Raw genomic sequence first — 17,260 nt, forward strand, 5'->3', positions numbered from 1 at the left:
GGGTCTGTTTGTTTCTACGCAGAAGATCAAGGCCTAGCTTGGATACCCAGAAAATGAACTAAGATACGATATGAGGAGGAGCTTCCGGCATCAGCACTCTCTGGAGGACTCGTGCCGGGGGATGATCATCAAAAAGCCTCCACAGGGATCCGGACGATGCTGCGGTTGTGGCTGCATCCAGGCCACCGTCTCCTGGACTTGCCATAAGAAGGAGGAGGGAGATGTCTAGGCTGGCATGCGCATACAGTGAGACAACGAATTTGACTGGATCGGTACTGTTGGAACTCAACCAGGGGTTGGGAGGGGTGCAAGTTGTAGCACCCCAAAATCTCATGACTATAGACTATCTATGGTTAAAAGAACATATGGGATGTGAACAGATCCCAGAAATGGGCTGCTTTAATTTGTCTGATGGTTCAAGTACAGTTGGAAAATATCCATCATATCATAGATAAATTTTCACAAATGCCTAGGGTGCCTAAATGGTTTTCTTGGCTTCACTGGAGATGGCTGGTAATTATAGATTTGCTTTGTTTATGTCACCGTATTCCTATTATGTTAATATGTGTGTGCAAATTAGTTAGTAGTTTAAAACCTATACATACTTAAGGTACTATACAAGAAGATATGTCAAAGAAATAATCAATCCTCCCAAGTTTCCTTCATATGCTACATCTATAGCTTTTCTACTTCCTTCCTAATTACAAACCTTAAATAGAATTCGTGCCTCATATCGAATTTACCGAGTATCATAATTCCTCCAGGAATTATCATAATACCTCGAGACAAGTGCTGGGCATAGAAGCCACAGGGCATAAATCTGCAAAGAAGTAAAAAGCTAACCTTTGCAAACAATATGGCTTCTCTCTCACTTACCAACTTTACATTTCCCTGTATGGCCCCGGAAGATGACTGGTTAGCCAGAGACGGGTAAGATTCCTCAAGGGAGGAACAACCTAAGACAGGCACAGTCGCAGGGGGGCCATCAGGTGAGAATTTGGGGATCAACAGAGGTGAGGCTCAGAACCTCACCCCCCCTGCTTTGAGAGAAATCTTCTGCATCCGTGGATGTCTTGCTGCCCTTGTCTAGCCTGGATTAATACTTAGTCCATAGGCACACACCTGATCATCTGATCATCTACATTTGCCTTCTTACAGCACTAAACTATGTTTTCTACCTTTATCTTGCATCTACCTACCACTTCAGCATTTTATTAAAAATAAAAATAATAATAATAATAGGAGAAATGTGGGATCAACATATAAATCAAGTACAAAAATCAAATGAATATTCATATTTGACCTGATGGTTTATAGGTCATATTGCATGATCAAAACCGAAAGTTTCTGTGATGAATGCCCTTGTACTGTTCACCATGTAAGAATTTATTCACTCTGTAAGAATTCATTCACCATGTAAGAACTTGTTCGTTATGCTTCAGAAGATTGGAGACTGACGAGAATTAGGCTTGAGATGGATTAATGATTGTACATTGAGCATTGACCCCCCTATACTGAATTTTATTGTTGTTAACAACCATTTGATCAATAAATATGAGAGATGCCCTCTCAAAAAAAAAAAAAAAAGTAGAATGCAAGCCATTATACAGCAGGATGAATTTCCAAAGATTTTCAATCCTGACCAACAAATGCTGCATCTCTGAAGCATTGTTAGCCATCTCACAGTGCTAGTTTTGTTCTGCTTTAGATCTTAGCCCTACATCTCTGCTTCAATTTACTACATGGTCTTTAAAGGTTAATTACTCACTGTCATTCTATAAACTGACCTTGGTATTTATTCATCAAAAAAAAAAAAAAAAAATATTGGGACATGGATGTGCTGTTAATTACAGGTTATTTCTGTTTTTACATTTTCTTCTACATTATGGTCTGTCTCTGTTTTGTCTGAGTTCATTTTTTTAGATTGCTCATTTTGGTCTCCATCGAGAGGCTTTCCGCAAACCTCCAGTGACCCTCCACTCTCCATAATTAATTAACGCAGAGACACTAACTATGAATAGATTCCCTGCTTCTGGAAATAAAAATGTTTTAAAATATTTTAAAATATATTCTGTAGCAGAGAAAAAAAAAAAAAAAAAAAAAAAAAAGTGAGATAGAGGAGTTTTCTCCCAGCCTGGGTACAAGACCAGGAATGATAGGGGCCAGGGTAGCTTCTGTCTCTCACCAGGCTGCTGCATGGAAAGCATACTGTGGTAAGAAAACTCCGAATCTGACTGTAGGAGACCTGTTCTACTCTGCAGGAGCTGTGTGACCCTGGGCAAGTTGCTTAGCCTCTCTGAGCTTCCATTGGAATGGAAGCTCAGCTGTGATACTGGAATTCCAGCACCCACCTAGCAACTATGCAGTAGGGGATTCAATGGCATCATGTATACTAAAATATGTTTACTACACACACATATATATATGAAACTCCAAACTGCTTAACATCAGAAATAAAAACTGGCGCCCAGCACTGAAGGCAGGTGAAAGTGATTCATGGCAGTAAACTAACCCGGCTCACAGGAGGACATAGGAAACATGGTGTGTGAGAGATTATATTCATAGTATGTATTAAACACTGCACCTGGAAATTCTCAGTCAACATTGAGCCTTCCATTCATTCTTTCAGCAAATATTGGCTTACTCTGTTCTAGGCATGGGGTATAGAAATCAGTAAAACAGATTTTAAAATCCCCCTCTCAGGCAATTAATTTTTACAGAATTAGCAGCAAAACCGCAGGCTTCTCTTCTTTCTTGGAATTAACACGCCCTCCCCACTTCCTCCTCCCTCACGCTGTGTACGCCAAGTGTACATTTCTTTGGGCTGGGCACCCTGCTAGGCACAGGGAGTATGCCCAACTAGGGAGACCGACATGAAAACAGATACATATGCCAAAATGTGATCTGAATCAAGGATCTTAGTACATCACACGACAGACATCTGCAATATTTTAAATCTTGAGATGAAATGCATTACCTAAGTACAAAGAAAACTGCCACCAGATGAGAAAGTCTGGAGTCCAAACTACATATTTTCTATTTAGAAGGAAACAGTGGCTCTGTCCAGGAGTGGAGAGAACAGAAAATGACTTCTCTAACGGTAATAAAAGTGCTTTCAAATCTATTCACGGTAACCACCACCTCTACCTTCCGAGTTCACGTTCTGCCATGAGGATGGATGCCAACAGCAGGTCACCCTGAGTCCTGCTCCCCAAAAAGTTCTGGAGAGGATCCAGTGGTACAAAGATAACACGGGCTTTAAGTAGCAATTAATGCAAAAGAAAAAAAAGGAGGAAAGGAGAGGAAAGAAAGACGGAGGGAGGGAGGAAGAGGCAAAGCCCAGAGCCTGGTGATTGCAGACCCCGTTCCCACATCCACCCCAGACTCTCATTTAGAATTTTTAATTAATAAATTTTTTAAAAGAGAAGTTGTATTTTCATAGCAAAACTGAGTGGAACACATGGAGTTTCTGTGAATACAATCTTCCCCCGATGGATGACTTGACCGACTGACCTCCTGGACCACAGTGGTACGTTCAGGGTAACCACCGAACTTCACTGTCACTTCATTATCATCCATTCATCAGCCCATAGTTTACATCAGCCCTCACTCTTGGCATTGCACATTCTATGCATTTTTAGAAATGTCTTATGACAAGTATCCTCCATTGTAATAATGTATAGAATAGTGTCACTGCCCTCAAAATCCTCAGCTCTACCTACTCATCTCTCTCTCCCCGCTAACCTATGGCAACCACTAATCTTTTTTATTGTGTCCATAGACTTGCCTTTTCCGGGATGTCATATAGTTGGAAACATACAGTATGCAGCCTTTCAGACTGGCTTCCTTCACTTAGTAACAGACACCTAAGTTTCCTCCCTGTCTTTTCATGGCTTGGTAGCTCATTTCTCTTTAGTGCTGAGTAATATTCCATCATCTGGATGGACCAGAGTTTATTTGTCCACGCACCTACTGAAGGGCATGGTGATCCTTCCGAGTTTGGCAATTATGAACAGAGCTGCTATAAACATCTGTGTGCAGGTTCTTGCATGCACGTAAGTTTTCAGTTCATTTGGGTAAATGCCTGGATGCGCAACTGCTGGATCTTATGGTAAAGACTATGTTTAGCTTTGTAAGACACCACCAACCTGTCTTTCAAAGTGGCTGTAGCAATTCTGAAGGAGCCATAGGTAAAATTCTGAATGAAGTGCCAGCATTTTGGTCTGGCAGAAAGATGCCCCTTGTACCTGGTGTCTCTCTGATTCTGGAATGTGGGAAGTGATTTTTCTGTGATATGCAGATGAGGCTCTAATGATACTGAGTCACATGGTGAGAAAGCATTCCCACTTCAAGTTTTGTGTAAGTCTTCCAGATAAGCTCTAGTCTCTTACTCAGGCTCACCTCTCTCTAGCTCCTCTGCAACATTTGCTAGTCAATAAAGAAGTCAGGAAGGTGACTGGGATTGGGAAAACACCATCTTAGCTCACTGGGATTACCCAACCTCTGCAGCCCAATGCCCAGTGAACTTCCAGGATTTCTTGTCACATCAAAGAAGCTGAACACCTCTTTAGATTCTCTCTCTTCTCTTAGCGTGATATTTTCAAGAACCTCCCCAATAGTGAGATACACTAAGAATGGGGGGATACTAAGAAGAACAGAGGTCAAATCAATTAATTCAGTTACCCCCAGAACCATCCTTGCACTGCTGCATTCAGCAGTACTACTGTTGGCCACTGGGGGTGTCATGGCAGGGCAAGTGCAAATGTGGTGACGTGCAGTGACACATGGTGACACACAGGGGGAACATGGCAGGGCCAGCACACACCCTGGCTCTCGCTTTCCCTGTCTCTCTGGGAAAGCCACTCTGTGAAAGCAGAAGCTGGGTAGGGACAAGGACATCTGAGATTTTGCCTCTGACCTCTGAGACCCTCATTCACTCCTCCTTCCTTTCTACCTCAGAAGGGAGACAGTGGTGTTCATTGTGAATATATAAAATACATTTTGGTTCCCAAAAAAATGTACTTGGCCCAAATCCAGGACTCAATACTGCCGTAGGCTGGGTCCCTCTCTGACATCAGGGGGCGGGGTGGGGGGTGTTGGGAGGAAAATGAAGCGAGAGTAACTGAGGTCCATGTACCATATGTCCAAACACATATGTTGCAAACCAAGCCAACGAATGGTGGAATGCTGCACGCTCTCCCCACCACCCTGACAAAGGTATCTTCTGTATCCATTATCTCAGGCTATAACAGAACGCCACGGACACTGATTTGTTTTCTTACATTTCTGGAGGCTGGAAGTCCAAGCTCCAGGTGCCAGAAGGGTTGGTTTCTGGCGAGGCTGCTCTTCTTGACAGTGGACAGCCTCCTTCTCCACGTGTCTTGCTGGGCCTCTCCTCTGTGAGGGCTCATCCTCGGGGTCTCTGAGTCTTCAAGGGGACCCCAGTCCTCTCAGACGGGGCCCCACCCTGATGACCTCAATGAACACTGCTTAAGACCCTATGTCTGCAGACACTCCCCTTGAGGGGTGGGGCACAACATAAGGACTTGGAGGGGGCATGGCAGTCCATAATGCTTCCTGACAACCTGGAAGGCCAGTTCGACTTCAGAATTCATGGAACTCTCGTAGGTGGAGGCCTGGCCCGCTCCCCTTCTCTTCAGCACATCCGTGAGGGCCTCATGCCCCTGGCCTGCACATCTGTGCTCTGCCCCTCAGTCCCTGTGCACAGCCACCACTGAGCACCTTTGGCTCGGAAACAGGGGTGCACACACCAGCAGGGGGTGCCCCGGGAAGAATGGCTTTGGGAAGAGGCCCATGTAGATCTTGAAAGGGAATCCTTAGGCCCCCAGTGGCCTGTGCCTTTGGCCCTATAAGGAGAGTAAAGGCTGAGGAGGCCCAAAGGAGAACTCTAACATTGGGGGCGGCAAACTGTCAGCCTTTAGGCCAAATCCAGCTCGCCTCCTGTTTGTGTACAGACTGTGAGCTAAACAGGGTTTTTATATTTTTAAATGTAAAATGAAAAATGTAAAAAAGACTGTCAGCCTTTTGGCAAGAATAGTTAGTTGCTCAATTTTGCCTCTTAGCAAAATCTACAATTTAGATTAAGGCAAAGCCTACTCTCTAGCCTTCAGCAGAAAAAGTTTGCTGATCTAACACATGGGTAACCCTCTCGCCTGGGTCCTCAGTGCCTTCAGGACCTCCCCCTTCCCAGGGGTGTGTGCTCAGCACCCTTCTGGCGGCCACACAGAGCTCAAAACCAGTTGTTTCTGAAGACAGACTATCTCTAAAGATGACTACAGCAAACCTGCCCATCCCATAGGCCCTCCTGCAGTGTGATAAGCCATTCACCCCATAATCCTCCATCCCATAGGCCCTCCTGCAGTGTGACAGGCCACTTGCCCATAACCCACCCATCCCATAGGCCCTCTTGCAGTGTGACAGGCCAGTCGCCCATAACCCTCCATCCCATAGGCCCTCCTGCAGTGTGACAGGCCACTCACCCATAACCCTCTATCCCATAGGCCCTCTTGCAGTGTGACAGGCCACTCCCCCATAATTACCTCCCATCCCATACGCCCTCCTGCAGTGTGAAAGACCACTTGCCCATAACCCTCCATCCCATAGGCCCTCCTGCAGTGTGACAGGCCACTTGCCCATAACCCATCCATCCCATAGGCCCTCTTGCAGTGTGACAGGCCAGTCGCTCATAACCCTCCATCCCATAGGCCCTCCTGCAGTGTGACAGGCCACTCACCCATAACCCTCTCTCCCATAGGCCCTCTTGCAGTGTGACAGGCCACTCCCCCATAATTACCTCCCATCCCATACGCCCTCCTGCAGTGTGAAAGACCACTTGCCCATAACCCTCCATCCCATAGGCCCTCCTGCAGTGTGACAATGCCACCCCCCCACCTCAAGCTGGAGCATGTATATCCCCTACCCTAGAATCTGGGACTTGTTGAGACCTCCAGAATGTGGGGGAAATGAGACAGGTGTGTTCCAGGTGCAGCCTAGAGGGCCTATGGCTTCCATTTTTGCTCTCTTGGGAGCTAGCCATGATGTTAAGTGCTGTAACCTATCAGATTCTGAGGGGCCACACAGAAAGACAGACCACGAAGAGAACCTGGGGCACCTTGGCCAGCAGACAGCAGCCTGAGGCCACCCAGATCCTCCAGCACTGGCAGAACCACGGAAGCCGACCCCACCGGCAGCAGTAAGGAGCCAGCCCTGCCTGAAGCCCCGACTCACAGAATCATGACAGATGCAACGGTTAGATAATGGACAAGGGCTTACAGAGGGCTTCCTCTGAGGCCGGCTAATCCCATTATGGGCGAACTCAAAAGTACTATGATTATCTGCATTTTACAGATGTCAGCCCAAGTTCTTAAAAGAGCAGAGTGACAGTCAGAGCTAACTAAACAATAATGAAGAGCCGCCTGAAATCACACAGGAAGTTTACGCTGGGGGTGGACATTAAGTCTGCCTGGGGTGAAATCATGGGAGAACTGAGTTAGTCCGGAATGCAGTGTGTTGTCGGCGGCCCTCCAGTCTCTCGTCAAGGGGTTCTCACACTCAGCCGCCACAGCCCCATCACCCTCTCTTCTGGGGTGGCTGGGGCTGGGGAGAGGCGGGCCAGGGTCCCAGCTCGGGGCCCACGTGGGAAGGCCCTGTCTCTCAGGCCTCTCTGCTGAACAGGGAGCTGTTGACCATAACTGTGCAACCAGACAAAATTATTATCGTGCAATAAAGGAATGAACTGGGAGTTAGGGATACGTTTTGTGCCTGTAAGGCTTTATTAGCCCAGAGTAAAAGATTTTCCAGAACTGGAGGTTTACCAGGCCTTTATAGATTTGCTTAGTAACAGAGTGCAAAGTGATAAACTGAAGGGAGAGATTGGCCACTGATGGTATCAGGGTAAAAGGCCTCAGATTGGGAGCAGGTGCCCAGGGTCCGGCTGTGCCACTTGCTTGTACGGGCCGGGGAGAGGACACTCTCCTCTCCACATATCCTTTGCCTTGTCTGTAAAACAGGGATTATACCACGGACCTCAGGGCACCATTGTAGGGATTTAACAAGGCCACCCATAGACGTGCATGGCACATCCTAGGAGATGAGCAAATGTCGGTGGTCTCTCTCAGGATACCCACCCACTCCTTTCTGTCCCCCTCACCCCAATTGTACAGGCAATTTGTAAAATAAAAGGTGAAACAATTCAGAAATTTTGAACCCACTTTCCCAGGATTTTAGCAAATCCCCCAAAGCAGAGCCAATGAATGTAGGCACAGAATACCGGGAGTAAAAACTTTTCAGAGCATATTGGGCCCTAAAAACAAGCAAAAGGCCGTGAGAGCAGCTCCCTTGGGCTTGTGGAGCCAGGAATGCTCTGGGCAGCAAGCGAGCCCGCAGCTGCAGGGCCTTCCTCTCAACACAGTAGCCACCACGGGGAGAAGCCGCTCGGCCCTGGGTCCGCCTTGAACTGGGACTGTCAGAAAAATGAACAAAACTCTTTGCACCTTGGATTCCTTATCTGAAAATCCGAGGCAACACCACCAACTGTGCAGAGCTGACCCAAGGATTCAACAGAATCGAGAGGAGGAGGGCTGTGCGGCAGGGCCCCGGGAAGGGGGTGGCTGGGCACCGGCGAGTCACTGTCCCTGCGGGAGCCTGCAAAGGAGGGTGGGAGCAGGAGGCCCTGGCGGCCACTGTTACCCTGAGCAGAAGCATGGCACTGCAGCTTGACGGTGCTCCGGGGCACGGGGCGGACCTGACTAAACTCTGAGGCCAGGAGAATCAGGAGACAGCTAAGGAGCCAAAGGCAGACAAAATACAAGCAACACGATTCCCAGAAAGGATCTGAGGGAGTCACACGATTTAAGGAAAAACCTGAAGGAAAGCCTGACTTTGGCTCTTTCAGTATTTCTTTGAGGGAGGGCGACTGCTTGGTTTTCTCTTACAATGCCACAGTCGTGGGGCCGTGACCTTCCCTGGAGGGTCATCTGCTGCTGGCAGAAAGCCCGTTGCTTTTCCCACTCTCACTCTCTAACCCAGCGTTTTTCCTTGTTCCCGCCCGGACTTGGTGTGGGGCCCTGGGGTCAGAATGCTGATCTGCGGTGAAGACTGACTCCCCTCCCTCTTTCCCCCCTTTCTTCTCACTTTAGCAAGTGCTAATTAACTGCCAGACTGCCCGGCTGGGTGCACCAGTGCCAACTGTTTTCTCATCTAACTTGTAGACCACCTTTCATTGTTGACCCCTCTTGATGACCCTTTCCCCGAAAGCCAGGGAAGCCTCTGGGAAGGTCAATGTTCTGGCACCTCGGGCTGTTTGGGGCCCGGGCTGATGTCCCATTGGCTTTGGACGCTCAGGCCCTGAGCACATCAGCTGTCTTCAGTCCATGAGGCAGGGGTTCTCTGCACCCTGTCCCGTGCCTGGGCCTGTGGATAAAGTGAAGGTTCCTATGGCCATGATTCCCACCTGGCCCTGGCTGGCTAGCTCAATACACACATGTGAGCAATATGTTGCTGTTGACTCTATATAAAGAGCTCCACCCAGTGCTCTGGGCAACACGGTGGCAGGACTGTACGGCTGCAGGAGAGCAGAGACAAGACTCGAGTGGTGGCAGCACTGAGGACAGGGGCTGAGACGGCTGTGGGGTTAGAGGGGCCCAGAGGCAGAGAATGGCTTGCTGCACGCAGACTCACTCTGAGGGGACAGGATTCTGGTGATCGACCTGCCACCGTGGGAATAAAGTTGGGTATAAACCCTTTCACCCCAAGAACGTTCCATTGTCATTCCTGGGTCTCACTGAATCCATAGTGAACTTGCCCGGGGCTGAAACCCACTGGCAAACCAAATGGGCATCGCCCTTCTGCTGCCTCCTGCAGAGTCCTGCCCTCCCAACTCCAGAGCCTGCAGCTCTGTGACCTGCCGCCCCTCCTCCGCAGCAAGCTGCACCCATGGGTCCCCAGCGGGCTCCATCTGAGCTGAGGTGCAGGAGGGACTGCTCTGACCCGGGGCAGGACATCCCAGGGAAGGGAATGGTGAGAGCAAAAGCCCTGGATGGATCAAGTCTGGCAAATGTGGGGAGCTTAAGGAAGCCAGTGCAGCTGGTCTAGAAAGATCAGGGTGGGAGAAAGGAGGCCAGACAACAAAGGGTTTCAGGCTACTGGGAAAATCTCGGCTTCTCCAGGATGCCCAGTTTGGAAGTGAACCCCCCACCCAGCCCTGACAGCCTTCTGTGGTTCTCATCCCCACGCACCCCACCACAACAGAACATGCTCTCCGTGCTCTTAGGATCCTGCCCCTCAGTGCTGTCCCGCCTTGCTCACCTGCTCCCACTCTCTGGTCAGCCTTGCAGGGGACTCTTTAAGCACCTACCCTCACCTGGACAGGCCCCAGCGCTGAGCAATCCCTCTCCCCGGTACCAGGACCACCACGAACTGCTGGAGAGAGTCACTGGGCACGGGGTGCTGGTCGTACAATCCTCTCTTTCCGGACTCAGTGGACCAGCCTCCCTCTGTCCTCTTCCACCAACTCCCCCCATCCACAGTGTCTGGCCAATGGGTCTCAGCCCCGGGCAAGTTCACTACGGATTCAGTGTGACCAAAGAAATAACAGCAGAACATTCTTGGGGTGAAAGGGTTATACCCAACTTTATTTCCACAGTGGCAGGTCAATCACTAAAATCCTGTTCACTCAGGGTGAGTCTGCATGCAGCAGGCTGGTCTCTGCCTCTGGGCCTCTCTGCCCGCACAGCCGTCCTGCACAGCTGTCCTCTGGGCCTCTGTCCTTGGCGCTGCCACCACTGCAGCCTCTGCTCTGCTCTCCTGCAGCCTTGCAGCTGTGCCACCATGTCGCCTAGACCACTGGGCAGAGCTTTTTATATAGAGTCAATAGCAATGTATCGTCCACATGTGTGTGGTGTGCTAGCCAACCAGGGCCAGGTGAGAATCCTGGCCACAGGAACTCTCATTTTATCCACACACACCTACTCCCAACCCAGCACCCCACCCCCAGGCCCATGCTGCATGCCTCCTGGCCTCACCCTCTGCAGTGCCAGCTTTTCTGCCACCTGACCTCCACCTCCTCCGCACTCAAGGAGGAGGGTTTCCTTTCCTCGTAGGTCCCTCGTACCGCTCCCCCTGGCGTGTGGTATATTCTCTCTCTCTTCAGCTTCTTTCTTTTCCTCTCTCTGGGCATTTTCCCTTTGGCTTAGAAATATGCTCACATTTCTGCAGCTTAAATGATGCCTCCTTACCTAGCCTTCCTGGAAGTGACCATCTGCCTCCTCTCCTTCTAATTTCCATAGATTCCCCCCCAGGAGAGGGCTCCAGCCTGGCTGCTGATCCCCAGCTTCCACTCTGACACTGAGCAGACCCTGCTCTCAGGGATCGCCAGTCCCTGTGGCCAGGGCCCGCCCCAACCCACCCCATCCCCTTGACCTCTGCAGTCTCTGGCTGCCTCTGTGTCCCTGAGCACTTCCCTTCCAAGACTACAGCTCCACAGTTCTTCTGCTTCTCTGGACATCCCTTGTCCTTCTCCTCCTATCCCTAATATGTAGCTCCCTTCAAATGTGACCCTGGACCCCCTCCAGAAGAGAGGTCACAGCTGATAGTCCATTAGCTGAATCTTACTGGCATCCATTTCTCTTAATACACATTAGAGCTAACTTTAAACAATGAGGCAAATTTTACATGAACAGGCAGACTTCTGGCTGCTGATGGGCAATACTGGGTTGTGTTCCCATTGGGATGAAGGAGCCACAGCCCCAGGATAGCCTCCAACCACCTGTACTCACCTGGCCCTGAGACCCACAGGAGTCTGCACATCTGCGTAAGGCAAGCATGCTTGCAGAATCCTCCCCTCGTGGTTTTGGCGGTGCCTTCTGTCGCTGCCCAGGGGAATACTGTCTCTAAACCTGTGTCTTGCAACCCTCCTCTCTCCTGGGCTGCAGCGGCCCACTTCTAACTGGCTCCAGCTCCGGGCACTTCTCTCAGGCCCCCTTGAGTCTCCCCTTCCGTGCCCAGCATGCCTGCGCACTTGATAGACACTCAGTGAACGCCTGACGGAGGGATGCCACGTGTGGGGGAGGGGTTTTGGTGTTGCTGGCTCACCCTTGGCTTCCATGGGATCTGCCCAGTGTTAACAGCTGGAGGACAATCCCCAGTCACTGGCTGCATTAGAGATGCAAAGGTCTGATCATGACCCAGGCCCCTGATCCCAGTTCAGATGGACGGCTGTACGTCTCCTAAAAGACGCCAAAGATGGTTTTAGCATCTTTGTGCTCATGGTCAGCTGCTCTTTAATTTGGGGAGTCTTCTCATATTTCTGGAGGTGGTGCAACATGTGGAAAGACTATATGGGCTCTGGGGTCAGAACGTCTTGGGTCCAAATCGCACTTCTGCCTGTGACCAGCTGTGTGACAGTGGGTGAGTCACTTAACCTCTGCTCATGTATAGAATGTAACAGTCTAGAATATGTGCTCAGAGGGCTTGGTTTGGAGAAGACAGTGACCACATCACAGGTGATATCCCCTGCATGTGGTCTAACATGCCCCTCTGCCACAGGAGGGCTGTGAGCAGGGATTCCCCGTAGCACATGTTTTAAAAGCCTGCTCCCCCTCTAGCAGGAGGTACTCAGAGGAGCCCCAGCCAGAAGCAAATACTTGCCCTACTGCTTCTCTTTCTTCCGGGAAAAGTGGGCAATGTGAGTATCAGTCTGATTCTTGGCTGCTGGGAGGTACTTGATTTGTGACTGGTTCTCACATGGAATAACCTTCAGATGGGGGATTAAATTTAGATGAAGCGTTTACTCAGCCTCTCAAGGATGTTCACAGACCCCAAAGAGTATTTTCTATGTTGAAGCAAAGCACCCCTGCGACGTCAGGTTCAGGAATTATTTTCTGATTAGTGCCCCATTCATGGGTGTCCATTTCAACACTAAAATCCTATCTGTTAGTGACATTTTTGCCTTAGCTCATCCTCACTGGTTAAGGAGATGCTACAGTACTAATCCATTTCAAGGTTTTTGAACAAACAGCCATAAATATTTAAGACTCCGCTTCACCTATTAAGGAAACTGCCATCTTAGATAATTATTTTTCCTCTGCCTGACAGGAAGATTTACACAGAGGACAGGATTATTTTAACCTCTGAGCAAGTTCAGACACCTTGAACCTAGATGGTCTTTCTCCATTCTGCAATTATTCCTATGGCCCAATATGCCAAATTCCTGGATCCGTATAAGAAAAATGCTAGCAAAAGGTGAAATGACTTGAAGATATTCCTGGCTGATTTCCTCAAGCAGTGTGGCTTCTTTTCCAATGAAAGTCAACCAGAATCTAATCAAGTTTTGTTTCCTGTTTGGAAGCACGAGTGTCCCCTTTCAGGCTACAAAACAGTTCGAGCGCAGGGTCCCTGCCTGATATATCTCCGTGTCCCAGAGGCACCGTGCTTTGCACAGTGAGAATGCAGAATGCTCTCTGAAGGCACGAATTGCTCAGGCTTGGAGCAGGAGTTTAGTGTAGTCGGTGGGCAGCACAAGGGTGTGGCGATGCTCTGAGCCTGGCGTGAAGCCTGGTTCTAGCATTATTTTAGTATTGTGGCCTTAGACCATGACTTACTGCCTCAGGCGCCTTCTCTGAAACCTGCGCTTCCTGTTCCGGACCTCACTGGGTTTGTTACGAGGACTAACCAAGGAAGGCTGCAAGGGGCTCAGACCCAATGTGGCAAGTGAGTCGAGTGAGCGATACCCATGGCAGGACCACCTTACCTGGTGACAGTACCCCAAGTTACAGACAGCACCCTGAAGAGGCAGACATTATCCCCATTTTATAGGGCAGGAAACTGAGGCACGGGATGTGTAGGTAACCTGACCAAATGGTAGAAACAGTCACTACTTGAGCATGATGGCTGCAGTTCTAGAAAGTGCTCAGATGAAAAGGCCAATTTCAAAGGTTTACAGACTGTGTGACTCCATCATATAACGTTCTTAAAATGACAAGGTCACAGGATGGAAAACAGATTAGTGGCAGCCAGGGGTCAGGGATGAGGGTGCAGGAGGGAGGTGGGCATGGCTATCAAAAGACAACAGGAGCACAGAACTGTCCCGAATCTTGACTGTGGCCCTGGATATGTGAACCTGCATGTGTGATCAAGTTGTGCAGAATGAAAGAAACATACACACAGATGAGTGCAAATTAAAAAAAAAAAAAAAAAAAAGGGTCCAAAGTTACCCAGGTGTTAGAAGTATGTTTAGCTGTCCTTGGTGGGGGAAGGTGGGAGGTTTATCAAATAGTTAGAATGCCATCGTGAGTATGGTGGCCAGAACAATGGCCCCCTCCCCCAAAGATGTGCTCTTCATCATGCCTGGAATCTGTGACTATATTAATTTCGCTTAGTAAAAGGGACTCTTGCAGATGTGATAAGGATTCTGAGATGGGGAAATGATCCTGGACTATGTGGGTGGCCCCATGTAACCACAAGGGTCCTTATGAGAGACAGGGCGTAGGGTCGGAGTTAGAAAAGGCGGTTTATGATATGGTGCTCTTCCGGCATGGATGGGGAAGGCAGCACCTGCCAAGGGCTGCGGACAGTCCCCAGAGGCTGGAAGAGGCAGGCAGTGGATACCCCCACAGCTTCCGAGGGAGGGCAGCCCTGCTGACCATTGGATTTCAACCGAGTGAGACCGATTTTGGACTTCTGACGGCAAAAACTGCGAGATAACACATTTGTATTGTTTCAGTCCACTAAGTCCATGGTTATTTGTTATAACAGCAATAGGAAACTAATGTAATGAGGAACATTAAAAAAAAAAGCACAATAAACTTCAGTAATTTGGAAAAGTTTCATCTATGTGGAATGCCGTCAGATGCTCTCAGAGGCTGAGGTGTTACTGAACACAGGAAGGTATTTGATTGGCAGAGGCTGGGTCTTAATGGTGAGGAAGTTCATTTTATTCCTAAAAATGCTGCCATTCCTCATCACCAAGCTTTTACAATGTTTGGTGGGTGTGAAATGGAGCTGGCATAGCTCATAATCATAGGCTGCTTAATACACATCAGTCAGAAGAAGGCTTCAGAATAAATACTGCATTAGAAGGTTGCATTTTTTACTGTACAGCCTCTCTATTCTTCATGTTTGAAAAATACAACTAGTTAAGCTCATGTTATGCTGAAAATACTAATGTATGGTGTTCTTCTGGAGGAAACCCCCACTAAGTTAGGCATCAAGAGAACACGTCACCTTTGGCCATGTAATTCTGAATTTCAATTCCTAAGTAGATGTTTCTGTTTCCACACCTTCTAGGCATATAACAAAAACCCTTAACAAAGAGAAAAAATTAGCGTCCCTTTTGGAATAATGACTACTGCTGAGGATCTATGAGGCACAAAACATTGTATCAGGCATTTTTACACTCAAAGCAATTCTATAAGGATAATATGTTCTCTAACTTGTCACTGTGGAACAGAAGTTCAGAGAGGTTAAGTAACAAGATTGAGTTCCCACAGCCTGTAAATAATGGTCAGGACTGAAGTTCACATTGGCCTGATTTCTGAGCTCGTATCTTTTCCACTATAACTACTGTCTACTGAGAAAGATGCATGGGCGTATCTGTTGAAGAAATGCCACAAAAGCTGCCAATAGCTAACATGAGAGCTCTACAAAAGGCTGAAGGTTGGCCTAACCTCGCATCTATTACTTTCCACCACGCAGGAGTTCAGATGGGAAGAGACTCTTTCATTTACAGGGCTGCGTGTGGATAGAAAGTTGGCTACCCAGGGTTATAACCTGTCCAATCACTGGCATGCAGGAAAGAGAATGACCCAGTGTGTTATAACAAGACAAAACGGTACAGTCACTGCAGTAAATACAAATCTTGAACCACTTTGCTTAAAACACATCGAAGCAGTCTTCTTGATTAAACACCATGATCAGTTTCAACATGTCATTTAGACCACTAATCACTCTGATTTTGCTAAAAGCCACCGCTGGAACCACCTTCTGACCCAGTTTTTGCATGCAGAACATTTTTACGAGCAAGATCCCCCTCTCTGCCTAATAGGCTTGCTTAAATTGTTTTGACCATAACCATGTAAGAAATACATTTTGCCATGCAACCAGCTCACATGCACACATAATGAAAAAGTTCCATGAAACAAGACATATCCTTATCATGTGCAATGCACTCTCAGTTTTTTTTTTTATTTGGCTCTATTTAGTCTGTTTTGTGGTTATGACCCCACACACCGACATAGTGACTCACCAATGACTCTACGCCCCAGTGAGGGGGTTGTATCAGCGGTTTTGAAAGCAGTATTCTAGAAAACAAGGAGAATCGGGGTCCCTACCTCTGGGGCAATGTAATCTGGAGTCCCACAGAAGGTCCTGGTTGTGACTCCATTCATCATGTGTTCCTTGCACATCCCAAAATCAGCAATCTTGATATGTCCTTCTGAATCCAGCATCACATTATCTAACTTCAGATCCCTGCAAGGAAGCAGGACAGTATCAGTGTCCTTCCCAGGACATGACATAGTTTGCTCGGGAGCTGGTGGGTCAGAAGGATATCTGACTAGTACCATCTCAACACATACCAGTGGTAAGTCCTGGGAGAGCTGGGACCAGGAATTATCGTGGTTGATTTTTAAAATCTCCAAAGCCTAATGCAGTGCCTAGGATATGGTAGGTACTTAATAAATGCGTACTGAAATAAATGACTAAATGGCCGAACTAGTGATACCCAACCTTGGTTGAGCATGTGAATCACCAGGGGTTCCTGTTAATTAGGTCTGGGGAGACCCTGGTTATTTGCTTTATTAGTATCCCACACAGCGGGTTTGATGTACAACCAGAACAATAAAACTTCTTAGTAATCTCATTGTGTCACACATGTGTCCCTTCCATTCTGCCTGGTGCCACTTGTCCTTTTACTTTTCAGTTAATACTGGAAGATGCTCTACTTTCTTTGGTACCAGTCCTCACTGTAGCTAACAACCCAAAGAATTTAATTCGAGTTTTCCCCTTGTCTCTCCACAGCTCCCCATGCTCTTCTCCTGCTGAGCACCTGTAACACAGATTTGGTTTCCATGGTCCCTTGACCTCCATTCTAAATAAAACTAAGAGGAAGGAGATGTCACTGGAGAGAAAAGCATGTTTTCTTATGGAAGGCAGACATGAGATGTAAAATCTTCTGAGGTCCAGAAATCAGAATATGGTTCTGATTTGCCTGGAGGCCGCAGAGTGGGTCCCAGCAGGTCTCTGT

The 17,260-nt window shown here is 48.1% G+C and overlaps 1 protein-coding gene across 3 annotated transcripts in view; it reads right to left on the reverse strand.

Moving 5' to 3' along the window:
• Positions 1 to 17,260, reverse strand: part of PRKCA (protein kinase C alpha) — a 402,290-nt gene that overhangs the window by 38,161 nt on the left and 346,869 nt on the right. For all 3 annotated transcript variants that reach the window (XM_073235816.1, XM_036997046.2, XM_036997045.2), the window contains one exon: positions 16,347 to 16,485. In XM_073235816.1, coding sequence (XP_073091917.1) covers positions 16,347 to 16,485 — 139 coding nt within the window. The remainder of the gene's footprint in view (positions 1 to 16,346; positions 16,486 to 17,260) is intronic.

The sequence above is a fragment of the Manis javanica genome, chromosome 4, assembly GCF_040802235.1.
Source record: "Manis javanica isolate MJ-LG chromosome 4, MJ_LKY, whole genome shotgun sequence".
Classification (NCBI taxonomy): Eukaryota; Metazoa; Chordata; class Mammalia; order Pholidota; family Manidae; genus Manis; species Manis javanica.